The sequence below is a fragment of the Anomaloglossus baeobatrachus genome, chromosome 10, assembly GCF_048569485.1.
Source record: "Anomaloglossus baeobatrachus isolate aAnoBae1 chromosome 10, aAnoBae1.hap1, whole genome shotgun sequence".
Classification (NCBI taxonomy): domain Eukaryota; kingdom Metazoa; phylum Chordata; class Amphibia; order Anura; family Aromobatidae; genus Anomaloglossus; species Anomaloglossus baeobatrachus.
The window spans coordinates 30,434,131-30,451,820 of NC_134362.1; the positions used below are offsets into that span (position 1 = coordinate 30,434,131).

At 40.5% G+C, this 17,690-nt stretch overlaps 1 protein-coding gene across 1 annotated transcript in view; it reads right to left on the reverse strand.

The window, feature by feature from the left end:
- The window catches only part of NELL1 (neural EGFL like 1), a 784,769-nt gene that overhangs the window by 652,545 nt on the left and 114,534 nt on the right, over positions 1 to 17,690 (reverse strand). Inside the window, exons 3-4 of the mRNA XM_075325359.1 lie at positions 12,317 to 12,388; positions 11,788 to 11,827 (exon numbers count right to left, since the gene is read on the reverse strand). Coding sequence (XP_075181474.1) covers positions 11,788 to 11,827; positions 12,317 to 12,388 — 112 coding nt within the window. The remainder of the gene's footprint in view (positions 1 to 11,787; positions 11,828 to 12,316; positions 12,389 to 17,690) is intronic.

Here is a 17,690-nt window from a genome sequence, read left to right on the forward strand (position 1 = left end):
TCCAGAGTCTCGCAGGTTTGCCTCAACCATAGATTTACTGAAATATTACCTATCAAAGAGATGTTTTTATTATTTTTATTCATTACGTGCAACGTTTCGGATCAAGAGACCCTTCATCAGGCAGGGAGCGACAAGGATCCAGTTGAGAAGGCATCAAGAACCTGACCTCCAGTAAAAACGTCATCTACGTATCCCCCATACCTGCGTCATCCACGGATGCCTCCATAAGTGTGTCATCCATTGAGACGTGAGGAGACCCAGAAGTGCACATATCCCAATCAAGTGCACATATCCCAATCTAATCTCCAAAGTTCATTTATTGGAAATAGAAAAAAAAAAAAAAAAAAACCAGAACGGAGCGGATGAGCCAAGAAAATCAGCGTCTACCGGAGTCTGACCTTCGCGACCTCAGCCTCTTTATATCAGTAGCGGTGCATGTCTCACCCATATGCTTTTCTTTCTACTATCCTAAATTACATATTTCAGGACGGCTGCTATTCAGACTTGAGGCGCTCGTGCAATACTTAGATTCCACTTGTCTATTACCGGCACGGAGAGAATATTCTGACTGTATTCAGTTTTCAGAGCGAGTTTAGTCATGCAGTCGCCTCTCTTTGTGATGATCACTAAAACCTTTCAAAATGTCACATGCAGACACAATATTACTGAGGAGCAGGAATCAAGCTCCGGGAGCCGCAGCCGAAGTTTCATCAAGTTCTTTTATATTAAAGTTTTATGTCATCTGTAGAAATATTAATGCAGCGGGAAGAAAAGGATTTATTAAAGGGGATCGGAAACCGCAATGAGAAATCAGCCTACTCCAAGGTTTGGGGAGGATCGGTCCATCCAGCAAAAAAGAGAAAGGGGGTCAGTGCAGCATCTAACCAACTTTGGGACCCCAACTCAGGGGTGTTCAATAGCAGTACTCTGTTTGACATATTGGGGAACCCTAGGTGGGTGACCATGGGAAAACGAGATATAGCCTGTGTCATTGCATTAGTTTCTTAAAGGGAATTTGTCACCAGGTTTTTGGTCCCCCATCAGTAGGGAATAGATCCCCTGATTCCAGTGATGTGTCACTTACTGGGCTGTCTATCATTTTGATAAAATCAATGTTTTCTCTGCTGCAGATCTATCAGTTATACAGAGCTCATGAATATGCTGGACTACCTGCAGCACACCAAGTAGTCCTGTAATGATAATATCCCGATGATTAAACAGTGATTTTATCAAAACTATACTAAGCAGCCCAGTGAGTGAAACATCACTGGACTCAGGATCTCTGCCCCTACATTATGCTGCTCTCAGATTTATCCCTATGGAAATCCTTGAATCTAATGTACTAAATTAGATATTCTATGTAAATATGTATGTATGTAAATTATTGTTCTTTTCTTCACTTCTTTCAGTGATTTGGCGTGAAAAAGGCCTCAAGTTAGGCCGAACCGTCCCATGTCTTCTCTATCACTGTATTACTAATAAATATACACCAAACTTTTGCAAAGAGAATTCAACGCCGCCTTCTTTTTTCATTTATTATCTCTAAGAATGAGAGTGCAGTGTATGTCAATTGAGTTATAGTTGGACTTGAGACCTCTCACTTGCACCTCAGAAAACCGCTTTTTTTGGCAGTGTGCACACCATATATTTTATGCTGGACTACCTGCAGCACACCAAGTAGTCCTGTAATGATAATATCCTGATGATTAAACAGTTATTTTATCAAAACTACACTAAGCAACTCAGTAAGTGACATCACTAGAATCAGGATCTCTGCCCCTATATTTTGCTGCTCTCAGATTGGGTGGCAAAAACCTGGTGACAGATACCCTTTAAGAACAGGTAAAACAGATGCATTCACTAAAATTATGGTACGTACATACGCCTCAGTATGCCTTCAATTCTGAATAAATCCCCAACAGTGTCACCAGCAAAGCCCCCCCACACCATCACACCTCCTCCTCCATGCTTCACGGTGGGAACCAGCCATGTAGAGTCCATCCGTTCACCTTTTCTACAAAGACACGGTGGTTGGATTCAAAGATCTCAAATTTGGACTCCAGAGCAAAGCACAGATTTCCACTGGTCTAATGTCCATTCCTTGTGTTCTTTAGCCCAAACAAGTCTCTTCTGCTTGTTGCCTGTCCTTAGCAGTGGTTTGCTAGCAGCTATTTTACCATGAAGGCTGCTGCACAAAGTCTCCTCTTAACAGTTGTTCTAGAGATGTGTCTGCTGCTAGAACTCTGTGTGCCACTGACCTGGTCTCTAATCTGAGCTGCTGTTAACCTGCGATTTCTGATGCTGGTGACTCGGATAAACTTATCCTCCGCAGCAGAGGTGACTCTTGGTCTTCCTTTCCTGGGGCGGTCCTCATGTGAGCCAGTTTTTTTTGTAGCGTTTGATGGTTTTTGCCACTGCACTTGGGGACACTTTCAAAGTTTTCCCAATGTTTCAGACTGACTGACCTTAATTTCTTAAAGTAATGATGGCCACTCGTTTTTCTTTACTTGGAATTTGTATTATGGCAAGAAAAAAGCAGCTAAGTAAAGAAAAACGAGTTTAAAAATCTTATACACATTTATTTCCTTTGTGTGTATTGGAACAACACAAATAAAAAAGGCAAATTGGACATACTATGACACAAAACCCTTAAAATGGGCCGGACAAAATTGTTGGCCTTCTCATCTTAATATTTGGTCTCTCACCTTTGGAATAAATAACTTCAATCACTTCAAATGTAAGTATGTGATGAAAGGTAATCGTTCGCACATCCTTCCACTCTAAAGATTTGTTCCCAACATGTGATTCATAGAATATGGAAATTACATATAGGAATGCCCAAACAAATTATGGTGTGTTGGAGAAACCACCTGGGATTTTAAAACCAGCGTGAGTCATCACCTCTATACCAGTCAAAATAAGTGTCTCGACTTATATATATCCACTTTGTTGATCATGGACATACAGAAAAACAACAAATGCCGTATAAAGCCCTGTGCGCACGCTGCAGATTTGCTGTAGAAAATGTGCCTAATATTGCTGCAGTCATTCCCCAGCAAATCCTATGGGTTTTAAAAAAATGCTGCGCGCACACTGCGTTTTTTTATACCTGTGGATTTACCCACGGAATTTCCACTGCGGAATTAATGAGCAGTCACTTCTTTTCTGCAGGTACCTGTGCTTTTTGCCATAGATAATGGTAAAAATCCGCAGGGACCGACCTGCAGAAAATGCGCAGTAAATCCACGGTAAAATCGCAGGCAGATTTCGCTGTGGTTTTGGTGCTTTTTTTTACCGCGGGTGCGGGATTCTTTAAGAGGGTCTGGATTTTCCTTAAGAAATAGGCACTTTCTAGTGGGCACATGGCCATGGCATATTGCGGATTGTATCCGCCCTTTGAGAAGGGGTGGAGATAGAGTTAAACAAGTAAAGAAAAAGGGAATTAGAGTGGATTTACAAATTATATATATTGAAACCTAAAGGTTTAAATATAGATTTTAAGATGAATTGTGCCATGTAGTTCTGAGGTTTGCTCACTTTCACCTCCTCTGCCATATGGGGTTTTTATATGATGATAATAATAAATGTATCTTTTTTCTTCTCTTACAGAACATATATTAATGAACAGAATGACTCATCTCACCTTGAGGCTTTTTGTTGTTTTTCTTTTAACAGTATGAAGATTCATTGCCTTCATACTTATTACTTTTTTTTACCAGAAAGCTTTTTCTTTAAATGACATCACCTTGGGAATGGATTGGTGCCATGGATGTTTGAATAATCTGAGTGCACTGTATATATATATATATATATATATATATATATATATATATATATATATATATATATATATATATATATATATATATATACTGTATATATACACATACACACACTTACACATACATGCATTATATTATATATACATATATATATATATAATATAGTTTGTGTGTGTATAATATATATATATATATATATATATATATATTATATATATACATATACATATATATATATATGTATTACACATATACACACACACACACACACACACACACACACACACACACACACACACACACACACACACACACACACACACACATATACAGTCATATGAAAACGTTTGGGCACCCCTATTAATGTTAACCTTTTTTCTTTATAACAATTTGGGATTTTGCTATTTCAGTTTCATTTATCTAATAACTGATGGACTGAGTAATATTTCTGGATTGAAATGAGGTTTATTGCACTAACAGAAAATGTGCAATCCGCATTTAAACAAAATTTGACTGGTGCAAAAGTATGGGCACCTCAACATAAAAGTGACATTAATATTTTGTAGATCCTCCTTTTGCAAAAATCACAGCCTCTAGTCACTTCCTGCAGCTTTTAATGAGTTCCTGGATGAAGGTAGATTTGACCATTCCTGTTTACAAAACAATTCCAGTTCAGTTAAGTTTGATGGTCGCCGAGCATGGACCGCACGCTTCAAATCATCCCACAGATTTTCAATGATATTCAGGTCTGGGGACTGGGATGGCCATTCCAGAACATTGTAATTGTTCCTCTGCATGAATGCCTGAGTAGATTTGGAGCGGTGTTTTGGATCATTGTCTTGCTGAAATATCCATCCCCTGCGTAACTTCAACTTCGTCACTGATTCTTGCACATTATTGTCAAGAATCTGCTGATACTGAGTTGAATCCATGCGACCCTCAACTTTAACAAGATTCCCGGTGCCGGCATTGGCCACACAGCCCCAAAGCATGATGGAACCTCCACCAAATTTTACTGTGGGTAGCAAGTGCTTTTCTTGGAATGCCGTGTTTTTTTGCCTCCATGCATAACTCCTTTTTGTATGACCAAACAACTCAATCTTTGTTTCATCAGTCCACAGGACCTTCTTCCAAAATGTAACTGGCTTGTCCAAATGTGCTTTTGCATACCTCAGGTGACTCTGTTTGTGGCGTGCTTGTAGAAACGGCTTCTTTCGCATCACTCTCCCATACAGCTTCTCCTTGTGCAACGTGCGCTGTATTGTTGACCGATGCACAGTGACACCATCTGCAGCAAGATGATGCTGCAGGTCTTTGGAGGTGGTCTGTGGATTGTCCTTGACTGTTCTCACCATTCTTCTTTTCTGCCTTTCTGATATTTTTCTTGGCCTGCCACTTCTGGGCTTAACAAGAACTGTACCTGTGTTCTTCCATTTCCTTACTATGTTCCTCACAGTGGAAACTGACAGTTTAAATCTGAGACAACTTTTTGTACCTTCCCTTGAACAACTATGTTGAATAATCTTTGTTTTCAGATCATTTGAGAGTTGTTTTGAGGAGCCCATGATGCCACTCTTCATAGGAGATTCAAACAGGAGAACAACTTGCAAGTGGCCACCTTAAATACCTTTTCTCATGATTGGATACACCTGCCTATGAAGTTCAAAGCTCAATGAGGTTACAAAACCAATTTAGTGCTTTAGTAAGTCAGTAAAAAGTAGTTAGGAGGGTTCAAATCAAGAAATTGATAAGGGTGCCCATACTTTTGCACCGGTCAAATTTTCTTTAAATGCGGATTGCACATATTCCATACAATAAACCTCAATTCAATCCAGAAATATTACTCAGTCCATCAGTTATTAGATATATGAAACTGAAATAGCTGCTGCAAAAAAACCAAATTGTTATAAAGAAAAAAGGTTAACATTAATAGGGGTGCCCAAACTTTTTCCTATGACTGTGTATATATATTATATATATATATATATATATATATATATATATATATATATATATATATATATATATATATATATATATATATATATATATATATATATATATATATATATATATATATATACACACACACACACACACACACACACACACACACACACACTTTTTACCCCCCCCCCCGTAGTTTTTCTATATATAGTTTTTCTATTTATATTTTCCTGATGTTCTTCGTTTTTACACTAGGGTTTAAATACAGAGGATGAAAAATATATAAAAAAATATATAAAAATATAAAAATATATAAGTATATTTCCTGATTCTAAATACATACACCATTCTCTTAGTCCTCTCTTCTTATCATCTCTTGCTTCTCTTTATCTGTTTTAAATGTGTTTTTCTTTATATTTTGTCTCTATACAATATTATAGATAGTACTTCTTTATCCTAATGTGCTGATACACCACTCTCCGTTGTGTTAACGGACAGTGGTGCTCCTTTATTCTTATTATCTTTACATTATAGTAATCACATGATAAGGGGGCACTATTTGTCATTTCTCGATTTCCGTGATCTATTCCTTATAATTCTTCCATCTGTTGCTTATGACCGTGATTTCCGTCCAGTTGATTGGATGTGAAGTGGTGTGGGCTGTCTGCGCAAGTCCGCGCTTGCCAACCATTTAGTTTTACATGTTGCCAGCCAGGATCGTCACTTCCGATTCGTGGACCGGAAGTGACGTTCCGCGATGTGATATGCGCTAATCAAGCGGTCTATTTAAACTTGGGTATTGGGCTGTCAGATCACACAGACCGCGGACCCGGACGGGCAGCTTCTCCCTCTTCTCCAGGATTTCTCATATGTTATATTAGAGCCTTTTTGGTGAGTGTTACTGCACGGCATTGTTTCGTATTGTTTGTTTGATTTTACCAGATGGGTTTTCTAGTGCTCCTATTTTTCATTGTGCTTTCATTTTATGCAATTTAATACTGAATTAGCAAGACACAATTTTTGGTCCTTGCATTTTCCTCTATTTTTCTTCTTTTTTTTTTTTCTATAATTTATTTCAATATATCATATTTCCTTCCTTTATTTCTAGGAGGACATTGTATCTGCCAGTGAAGTGGCTCAACTGACAGATCATTTATTCAGATTTTCTGTTTTTTTGACATTTTTGTATGTCATTTCTCATGGTTAATGTATTATCGCTAGGTGAAATTTCTGCCTTTTCTGATACCATGATTGTATTATGCCATTATATTTCTGTACATCTAAAAAATTCTTTATGTATTTCTTTATTATAGTGTTATCTGATGAAGGTCGGAAGACCGAAACGTCATTGATAAAAAATTTACACAAAATTGCTTTCTAAAAACGAATAAATAAAAATTCAAAATAAATTTCATTTCAATGCTTTGAGTGCTGGATTTTTTTCGATATTTTCACACATACATACACACACACACACAGTACACTCATGTTATTCAAACATATCTCTCCCTCTCTCATATATATATATACACATACATACAGACATATACACACACATTATAATATATATATATATATATATATATATATATATATATATATATATATATATAATATAGTGTGTGTGTGCGCGCTTATATACACACACACATATATACATATATATATATATATACATATATATATATATATATATATATATATATATATATATATATATATATATAATATATACACATATATATATATATATATATATATATATATATATATATACACACACACACACACACACACACACACACACACACACACATACATATATATATATATATATATATATACATATATATATATATATATATATATATATATATATATATATATATATATATATATATATACACATATATATATATATACACACATATATGTATATATACATATACACACACATACACACACACACACATATATATATATATGCATAATATGCATATACACACACACACACACACACAGTACACTCATGTTATTCAAACATATATTGTATATATATATATATATATATATATCTCCACACATACATACATATATATACATACATATACATATATACACACACACACACACACACACACACACACACATCATATATTATATATATATATATATATTATACTTCTTGTGTGTGTGATATAGATATATCATTTTTTAGTATTATAAATAAAATATAAATACAATATAAAACAAAACAAAAATAATTGGGTAATTTTCAGAAATCCCTTATATACCAATCATTAAAGTAATTTAAAAAAAAAATGTACAAAGTCTATAGGAATTCTATATAGCATTATAGAGGTGCCGGCCTTCCTTGTGTCACACACCATGTCACCCGTACAATCCATGGCACCCTGCATTATCAGCCATCCTATGTGAGCCGCAGATCTTCACGCATTTCAGCTCCATATTAATATCCCGCTAGTCAGCATAACATGACCATACACCCCCATCCCCTCTCGTTATTCCTGCGCTCCACGCAACAGAATGCACGATGCTAAATAAAGATCATTCTGAAAACATTTTTCCTTCTATTTTTAAATATTTAATTTTGTGTAAACTCAAAATCAAAAGGACGCAAGGAAAAAAAAAAAAAAAGATGTAAATGAAATGTCACCGTGTAATTAGGATGTTGGCTCATGTGAAATGCATATTAAATGTCATTTGAAAACCGCCATACATTATTCAATCTCCATTAGGTGCCATCATATTTTGTACTCGTTGCTCACAGAATATTCAAATGAGGCTGTGCAGAAGCTGCGCCCCCGCGTCTATCTCCACAGGCTGCCGGGGTGTATCAGTGCGACCTACACTGATCAACACAAATCATTATCTGATCTACTGCTCAGTACATTCATGCAACGGTCAACCTGACCAGCATATTATTAGTATTCTACAATATCGTCATATTGTGTCCATTTGATTGCTGGAGGGTTCATCACTCAGACCTACCACAATTAGCGGATTGCTTGATAGGCCTCATATAGAGAAGATTGAATAATCTACTCGAATAGCAAAATTCTCACTACCTGAGGCCTCCACCAGGGGGAGCTCACTGTATACAGATCTTGTTTATCTGTTAGGAGTCCCAATATTATGTGACAAAAGAAGACAACTCAAGTATTGTGGCCACAGGGTAATCGACCACCACGGTCCTGGAAGAGGATCCCCTAGGTGTTTTGACTGTAGCGGCATACATAGTTAAAAATGGTGAAGGAGCAGAGAGCCCTTGGATCCCTGCGCCACCACTCACTCTAAGGCTGGAGTCACACTTGCGATTGGAAAATCGGACCGATTCTCATGCTAGAAAGTTGCATGAGCTCTGTCCGAGTGTTGATCCGTGTGCAATGCGATTCTGTGATTTTTCTCATGATTGTAGTCCATGTGCAATCAGTGTGTGATCCGTCTGGGATCCGTTTTTATTCTCAGCAGCTATGTCCTCTGCCATTCAGCTCTGCTACATGGCCGCTGACAGCAGACACAGACTGCCATGTAGCAGAGCTGAATGGCCGCTGACAGCAGACACAGACAGAGCCGCACGATAGGAATGAACTCGGATGAACTTCACCCGACTTCATTGTCATCCCGCAGCTGTCTGTGTGTCATGGCCTGATTTTCGGTCACCGGTGAAGGTCTCACTGGTGACCGCAAATCCCCTGAGTGACATAAATGATCTGCGCTATCAGCAGTGCCGGTGCCGTCCATGAGGTTACCCGCGGCCACAGCTGAAGTTCTCCACCTGAGATCTGTGCCCGCGGGTAACATGAGTGACGTCATCGCTGATAGTGCAACTCACTTCAGTTGCTGTGGGGAGCTCACAGAGAGGGGTCATGGTCTGTGACCGCTCTCTATCAGCTTCTGATGTAGCAGAGCTGACAGCGTCGAGGGACCTCTGTGGATTACGTCGGACCTGGAGGGATATTTGGGGATTAATAAAGTGGTGAAAGAGGGTGTGTTTTTTGTCATTTATTTCAAATAAAGGATTTTTGGGTGAATCTCTTTATTTTCTTTAACTTACAGGTTAATCATGGAAGTTCTCGGGGAGACGCCTGACATGATTAACCTAGGACTTAGTGGCAGCTATGGGCTGCCATTAACTCCTTATTACCTCGATTGCCACCGCACCAGGGCAATTCGGGATGAGCCGGGTACAGTCCCAGGACTGTCGCATCTAATGGAAGCGGCAATTCCGGGAGGCTGGTGGCTGACATTGTTAAACTGGGGGGCTCCCCATAACGTGGCGCTCCCCATCCTGACAATACCAGCCTGCAGCCATCTGGCTTTACCCTGGCTGGTATGAAAATTGGGGGGGACCGCACGCCATTTTTTTTATTTATTTATTGTACTGCATGACATAGACCTGCCCACCGGCGGCTGTGATTGGTTACAGTGAGACAGCTGTCACTCAACGTGGGGGTGTGTCTCACTGCAACCAATCATAGGCGCCGGTGGGAGGGGGAAAGCAGTGAATACTAGATGAGCGGCCAGCTTTTTCAAAAGAGGAGAAGCCACCGGAGCAGTGTGACAGTCGTGCAGCGCCGCGCAAGTGATTGGGGATCGGTGAGTATGAGAGAGCCCGACAGAGAGAGCCCGACTGACAGAGAGAGAGAGAGCGAGACCGACTGACAGAAAGAGAGATTGACCGACATCGACAGACCTCACTCATTTCCAGTGTTTTCTGCAACATGGGATAAATGTATTTAGAAAAACGGATGTCACTAGGATGGTGCGAGTGCTGGTCCGTGTGACATCCGTTTCTTTTCACGCTCCCATAGACTTGCATTGGAGTGACTCTCACATGAAACGCTACAAAACGCAGCATGCTGCGCTTTTTTTCTCAGTCAGATTTGGACTGAAAAAAAAAAATAGCAGATGGGAGCTGCCTCATTGATTAACATGGGTCCGAGTGCAATGCGAGATTTTCTCGCATTGCACTCGTGCGAGTTAATCGCAAGTGTGACTCCAGCCTAAGTAACAGGCTTTTTAAACATTTTTTAAAGAAAAAAAAAAGCATGGAAAACATCATTACTAGAAGAGGAACGGAAAAATTATTTTTTTACTTTTGTCTGAAGATGAAAAAGGAGCATTAATATTTTATAGGGGATACAAATGGGGACACAAAATATAATATTTTAGGGGCACAAAGAAAAACAATGCAAAGGGGACATTAGGACTTCTGCAATGAGTGTATTAGGATTAAATAGGGTACACTTTTAGCTGGTGGGCAAAGAAAGCTGGTGCACTGCTAACTGTGCAGGTATTATGCAGGTGGTGAAAAAAATGTATTTAGAAAGTTACAAGGCGCCTACAGTGAGATCTGGTGGTGCCAGTGTCCTTACATGGGGCTGCATGAGCGCTACTCATGTCATGGAGTTACTGGTGTCAGGGGGCTACATGTCATTGATGGGATCATGAATTCACAGATGTTTTGCTCTATATTGAAACATGATGTTGCCATCACTCTGTGCGCTTGGTAGACGTGCACTTTACCAACATGATAATGATCCAAAACACATATCAAAGGCTGCATCTATAAAGAACAGGGTAAAAGTGATCCAATAGCCAAATGTCTCCTGATCTGAACCCAATCTGTCACCTATGGGGAATTCTGAAGAGAAAATGTCATCACTGTGTGCTTGGTAGACGTGCACTTTACCAACATGATAATGATCCAAAATACACATCAATGGCTGCATCTATAAAGAACAGGGTAAAAGTGATTTAATAGCCAAATGTCTCCTGATCTGAACCCAACCGGTCATCTATAAGGAATTCTGAAGAGACAATGTCGTCATTACTTTGTGTACTTGGTAGACGTGCACTATACCAGCATGATAATGATCCAAAACACACATCAAAGGCTACATTTTTAAAGAACAGGGTAAAAGTGATCCAATAGCCAAATGTGTCCTGATCTGAACCCAATCTGTCACCTATGGGGAATTCTGAAGAGAAAATGTCATCATCACTCTGTGTGCTTGGTAGACCTGCAATTTACCAACATGATAATGATCCAAAATACACATCAAAGGCTGCATCTATAAAGAACAGGGTAAAAAGTGATCTAATAGCCAAATGTCTCCTGATCTGAACCCAATCAGTCACCTATGGGTAATTCTGAAGAGACAAGCGGTCATCACTCTCCATCCAGCATCTAGGCTCTAAAATAGCTCATTCTTGAGGAATGGAAAGAGATGTTGCAATAGGTCGCCACCTTGTTCATTCCAGAACATGACTTGCTGCTGACCCTAAAAATCATAGGGGTCATACAAAATACTAGAAGTAGGTTGTACTCATTTGTGTAAAACTGAAGTTATTTAATTGAAAATTATAATCTTACTTTCATGTTATGGGTTAAATAAATTGTTCCACGGAACTCTGTTGTCAAAATTCCGTGTTCCGTGAGATATTGATTACACTCTTAGTTTTCAAATGGGGTGTACTCATTTATGTTGAGCACTGGAAAAAGAAAAACACATTTTCATTCCTTGACAGAGACGTTAGTTTTGTTTAAGGGACACATGTACTTTCTATATAATTATCGGAGGAAGCGAAATCTTCATGAACAAGTTCTTCTGCCTCGGTGGATCCACTCTCCTCTGGGAGACGACAAATCAAGCAAATATAAATATCAAGTCTCGGAATAAGATGTCGTATGCGGGAAGCAAACAAGAAAATATGTGTTTTATCCCCCTTATCTAATCACAATAAATGTGAGGTTTTTGCACGTTCGGTAGAAGCTCCTTGAGTGAAGCATTAATCTGGGATTAGAGATGAATTCTTAAATCCCGTGACACTTCTTGATAAAACATGATGCACTCCGGAAATATGGGACAAGCCTCCGTCTACAATAATGGGAACATTGTTATCTAACGCAGATAGCAGCAATGTGCCCTCCAAGCTGTAACACATGCAGAATGCTCCATTACTCATGAGCATAGCAGAGCCGGGCGTGCGGACCCAACATCCTTACAGCTCCAGAGCCAGGGACACTTAAGGGTTCTTCCCAAAAACCTAATGTGGTCTTATAATAATGCACGTCGTTAATTTGTGCCAACCCAAGCTTGGTTTACCCACCAGTTGCTGATCTGTCTCCTCCTGTATTTCCAGTGCTCCTGGTCGATCATCAGCAGCGGTCTCACTCAGCTGCTTCCTGCCGGTGAAAGAAGATGCCGGCCCTGGGTACTCCTTCACCAAGAAGACTCTGTGTGCAGATGTGACTTTGGGAGGGGTGCATGACACTTACTGGTTTCTTCAGGCCGCTGTCCATCACATCGCTGGCTGTCGCCATCGTAGACAATCAGTAACACACGCAACACTAGAATTCACTTAGCCAACCAAAATCGTTCACCGTTATGACAGACATGACCATCATTTTCGTTCACTCCATGTGAGGTATCGTTCCTCAACCTGTCCCCAGATATCTTGGATCTCATTCTCAAGCTCCGGGGTCTATGCCTCCTTTCTCCTCTTTGTCCGATTCTGGGCCCTGACGACCTTCTTAGCCCGCCGGGATGAGCCGTAGGCTCCGGACCTCTTAAGGTTACCGCAGATTTCCCGGTCTGTCCCTAGCAATGAAACCACATCTTCTCACACTTGAACCCTATTCGCTACTGGTCCCCTCCCGAACTTTTCCTCCTATTCTTTTCCACCATCTGCCACTCCTCCCTTCCACTACCTTAACCCTATCTTAGCTAATCCTCGAAAGGCAAGGCATAGATGGCAGCCATTGGTTCAAACATATATGTCTTGTAGACCGTTGAAAAATATAAGTATACGGTGTATACAGCCCCCTACTACACCAGCATAGCTCTGCTCTGCTTTCACCGTTGACAAAGTATATTCTACATGACAGTACACTATGTACTGCCTACTCCTGCACAGTACCCTGCCTGGCCGATTTTATCTTCTGCCATCTACATCAGTATAGCTTCCTCTTTACATCATTGCTAGCGTTAGCTGGTCCCTAGCAGAGCTAGATTCCCCTGCACTCCTCTGTAATGAAGCTTGTAATAATTGGGCAGTACAGAGCTGAGCTGTGTTTGTTGCTTGCGGTGGTTGTACACTAAGGAAGAAGTAGACGACTTGATAAAATCGCATTCAGTTCACTGAGTATCCCGGTTTATTTCCCCTAGGAATATCACCAGCAACACAGAGGAACCACATTTGTTTCCCTTATGGCTTTCTGTTGCTCGCCGCTGACAGACCAGTGATGTGAAACTACAAATGCAAATCAGTTAATGCATATTGCAGCTGAGGCATAGTGGCTAAGTGATTAGCACTCTCTGGGGATTACACAAATTCAAGGGAGTTTGTATGTTTCTCCACTTGTTTCCACAGACTTCTCCCGTTTCCTCCTAAATTCAAAAAGTGATACTGTTAGGAAATTTAGATTTTGTCCCCAATGGGGACAGTAAGGCTGATGTCTGTAAAATGATGTGGAATTAATGGCATTATATAAGTAAAATATATTATCTTCTGCCATATAAATCAACTGAGCAGTAGTTGTAATTTCAAATGTAGTTTTCATATTCAGAGAGGGGAGGAAGCCTGCAGCACTGAGGAGAAGCAGTGTGCTGCTGGAAAATGTAGTTGTATTCTTAAACAGTGAAGCTGGATACACAAAGGGGCAGATAGAGATGCAAAAAGGTCCAAGACAAAACATTTTGTTGGGCTTAGTCTGTATATTAATTATACTGAGTGCTTTGTGAAAAACCTTGCACTTCTGGAAATAATTCCTTTAACGGCCTCCATATTGTCCCAGATTACAGATTTTCCCAGGTCGTATACGGATATATAAATTACCACTTTAGAGACATCTATCTAGTAGCATATGAAGCATCCTTTGGTCTTCAGAACCGCAGCAATCCAACCTGGTGTCAATTCCAGTAGGTGTTGAAAACATTCTGCACAAGAGCTTTTCAAAGATGGCAGAAGTTAGATGGAGGTACCAACCCTCTCTGAGCAGCCTGTTCTATTTCTTCCCCAAGATGCACTATAGGAATAAGATCTGAGGACTGAATGCCAGGAAGCAAGGAAAACTCTAAGGACGCTTTCACATTGCGTTCTGACCTCTGTTCAATGGTTCCGTCACGGTTTCCACCTGAATCTACTGCAAAACAGGTTTCGGACGCATGCGCCGATAGGGCCATTGTCTGTAATGGTACAGATGGAGTCAGCCTCTGCTCTGTCGTGCACAATTTTCGGGCATATACGCTTTCTGGAGGCGGACAACCAGATCCAGTTTGCTATGTCTGGGGGTCCATCGCCGAAAACCATACACTCCTGAAAATTGTGCACGACAGAAAACACGGTGACTCAGTCTGCACCATTATAGCCAATAGTCTCATCGTTTTGCGGGGGATTCAGACGGAAGCCCCAACGGGACCACTGAACACAGGTCAGAACACAATGTGAAAGGGGTCAAAGGCATTCCTGAAACCAGCCCATGACTAAACGACCTTTGCGGCATTGTCCTTTGGTCATAAATAGATGAACTTGGCCATCAACAAGGCTTGGGTAAGAACTACTGTTTAAACATCCATGAACAAGAAAACCTTTCCCCACCATTAGTCCACCTCCACCATCCTGAGAAGGGTTTATGGATTCATGCTGGTTGTGCCGAATTGTGCAACAAAATCAGGATTAATTTCTCCAATAGCCCAAGAGCTCATCAAAATGTACAATTCCACTTGCCTTGGCGGTAGTAATGGGCCCCCCAACCTCTCGAGCCTTTGGGCAGCTGCACCAATGATATGTCCGCCGCTGCCACAGTGGCAGCCATCAAACTCTGTCATCGTCTGCCTTGGCACTGTGCTGAGCACCGAGTGTACTCAAGCACAGATCAAGTGGTTGGCATATGTAAAGCACCTGAACTTTGTTTTTTTTGTAAAGTCTGTGCTTGATACAAAACACCGAGATGAGCAAAGCCAAACTGTAAAGACTGTGCTTGATACGAACACCGAGATGTTCAAAGCCAAACTGTAAAGACTGTGCTTCATACGAACATCGAGCCTGGGGTTCGCTCATCTCTACTCACTAGAGACTTGTCTCCAGCAACCATGTGCATGGAGTTTTATACTGCAAATGTGAATGCATCAGATAAGTAGACAGGTTTGCCTTCCATTCAGAAGCCTAAAAAAAGAGAAGTCACTGGGTCCTTCTCCGATATCACACAGTCAACAGAGCGAGAGATTATTGAACAATCCAAAAATCCTTTATTCCAAGCAAAACAGAAGGTCCATAAAATAATCCACCACACAGAGGGTAAAGTAGTCCAGTAATGGGATAAAATGTCATGGTGATCAGTCACAATCCCCCAGAAGTCCTTTTCCAGGGAAATCAGGGTTTCTCAACGGGGCTCTGACGTGCTGCATGTAGCCGCAGCTTCTCCCCCAGAGGATGAATCTTCCCGCTTCTCTCTTGTCCTTCTCCAAACTTAATAATCCCTCAGGTAAGCAGACAGTTTGTGAGGGTTCCAGGCCCCCCTCCCCCACATCTAGGGACAGAAGCACTGCAAGGGGGGTTATAACCCTGCAGACAGGACAAATAATACATAGAATGGACAGAGCACCACGCCTAAAATCCGAACCTACACAAAATGATACACAACCCACAATATCACATAATCCACAGTAGTATGTAATAGCAATTATAGCTATTCTTAACGCTGCTTTCTCAGAAGAGGACATGTAAAATTAGGAATTTTTGGGTCACTCTATATCCCCTTGAACCTGATGTGGCTTCAGATTCCATATAAATAATAGGAAAATAATATTCCTCCAACAGTCGCAACCCCTTCTTCCTTCTATGCATCGGGGTGGGCTATGAATGCATTGATGGGATCCTGTATAACGGTACAACCATCTATGTAATGAAGAAAACAGTAAAAACCCCTCAGCTGCTACCGGAGCTCTGACTACAATGACTAATAGCAGCTCTTTGTATTTCGAAAGGTGTTTTATGTGCAGAAAGTTTGCAGAGAAGAAAGAGCAAAAGTCTAGAACAAGCTTTCCGTGCAGAGGATACAATTTACCGCAAAAATCAATGACTAGAGCAAAAAAAAAAAAAAAAAAAAAAAAAATCACAAGACTTACTAACTGCAACAAAAACATCGATTTTTATCAAGTGCCTTTTATGCTTCAGAAGTTTTGTGTAAATTCAGCCTGGTAGGATCGGAGCCGCACATCGTCTTAGTGCTGGAGAAGTATCACAACCCCCATCATGTAAATTAACCATATGTCACATTCTACAATAGGAGAAAAGTGCTGCCGCACTTGTGCATCTAAGCCAATTATAATAGATACAGTCTGCGAGGATTTTGTATCTTAGCCGGATATGAGATACAAAGCACTACATGTTCCAGAAGGTTTCGAAGCACACAAGCCAGTTCATATCATAAATGTCAAACTCACTTTTTGTTTTACCTATAAGGCTATGTGCCCACGCTACAGGATTTATCGCGGATTTGACGCGGATTTTGACGCGGATTTAGCGCGGATTTGCCGAAAATCTGCAGCACAGCTACTCCCCAGCCATTTCAATGGCATTTTGGAAATGCTGTGCCCATGCTGCGGATTTTTCCGCTGCGGATTTTGCCGCGGATTTTGATGCGGAACAAACTGCAGCATGTCAATTGTTTGGTGCGGATTTGGTGCGGATTTTCTGTTTTGAATGGGGAAAAAAAAAAAATAAAATCCGCATCAAAATCCGCGGCAAATCCGCGGTAAATCCGCGGTAAATCCGCGGCAAATCCGCGGCAAATCCGCGGGTGCGGATTTGCCGCGAAAGTTGCGGATTTTCAGGCAAAAAAATCCGCAGGGACCTTTTACTGTGGACACATAGCCTAAAAGTTCCAACGTAAAGAGATTTACATGTATCACTGTCACGGTTGACAGACAA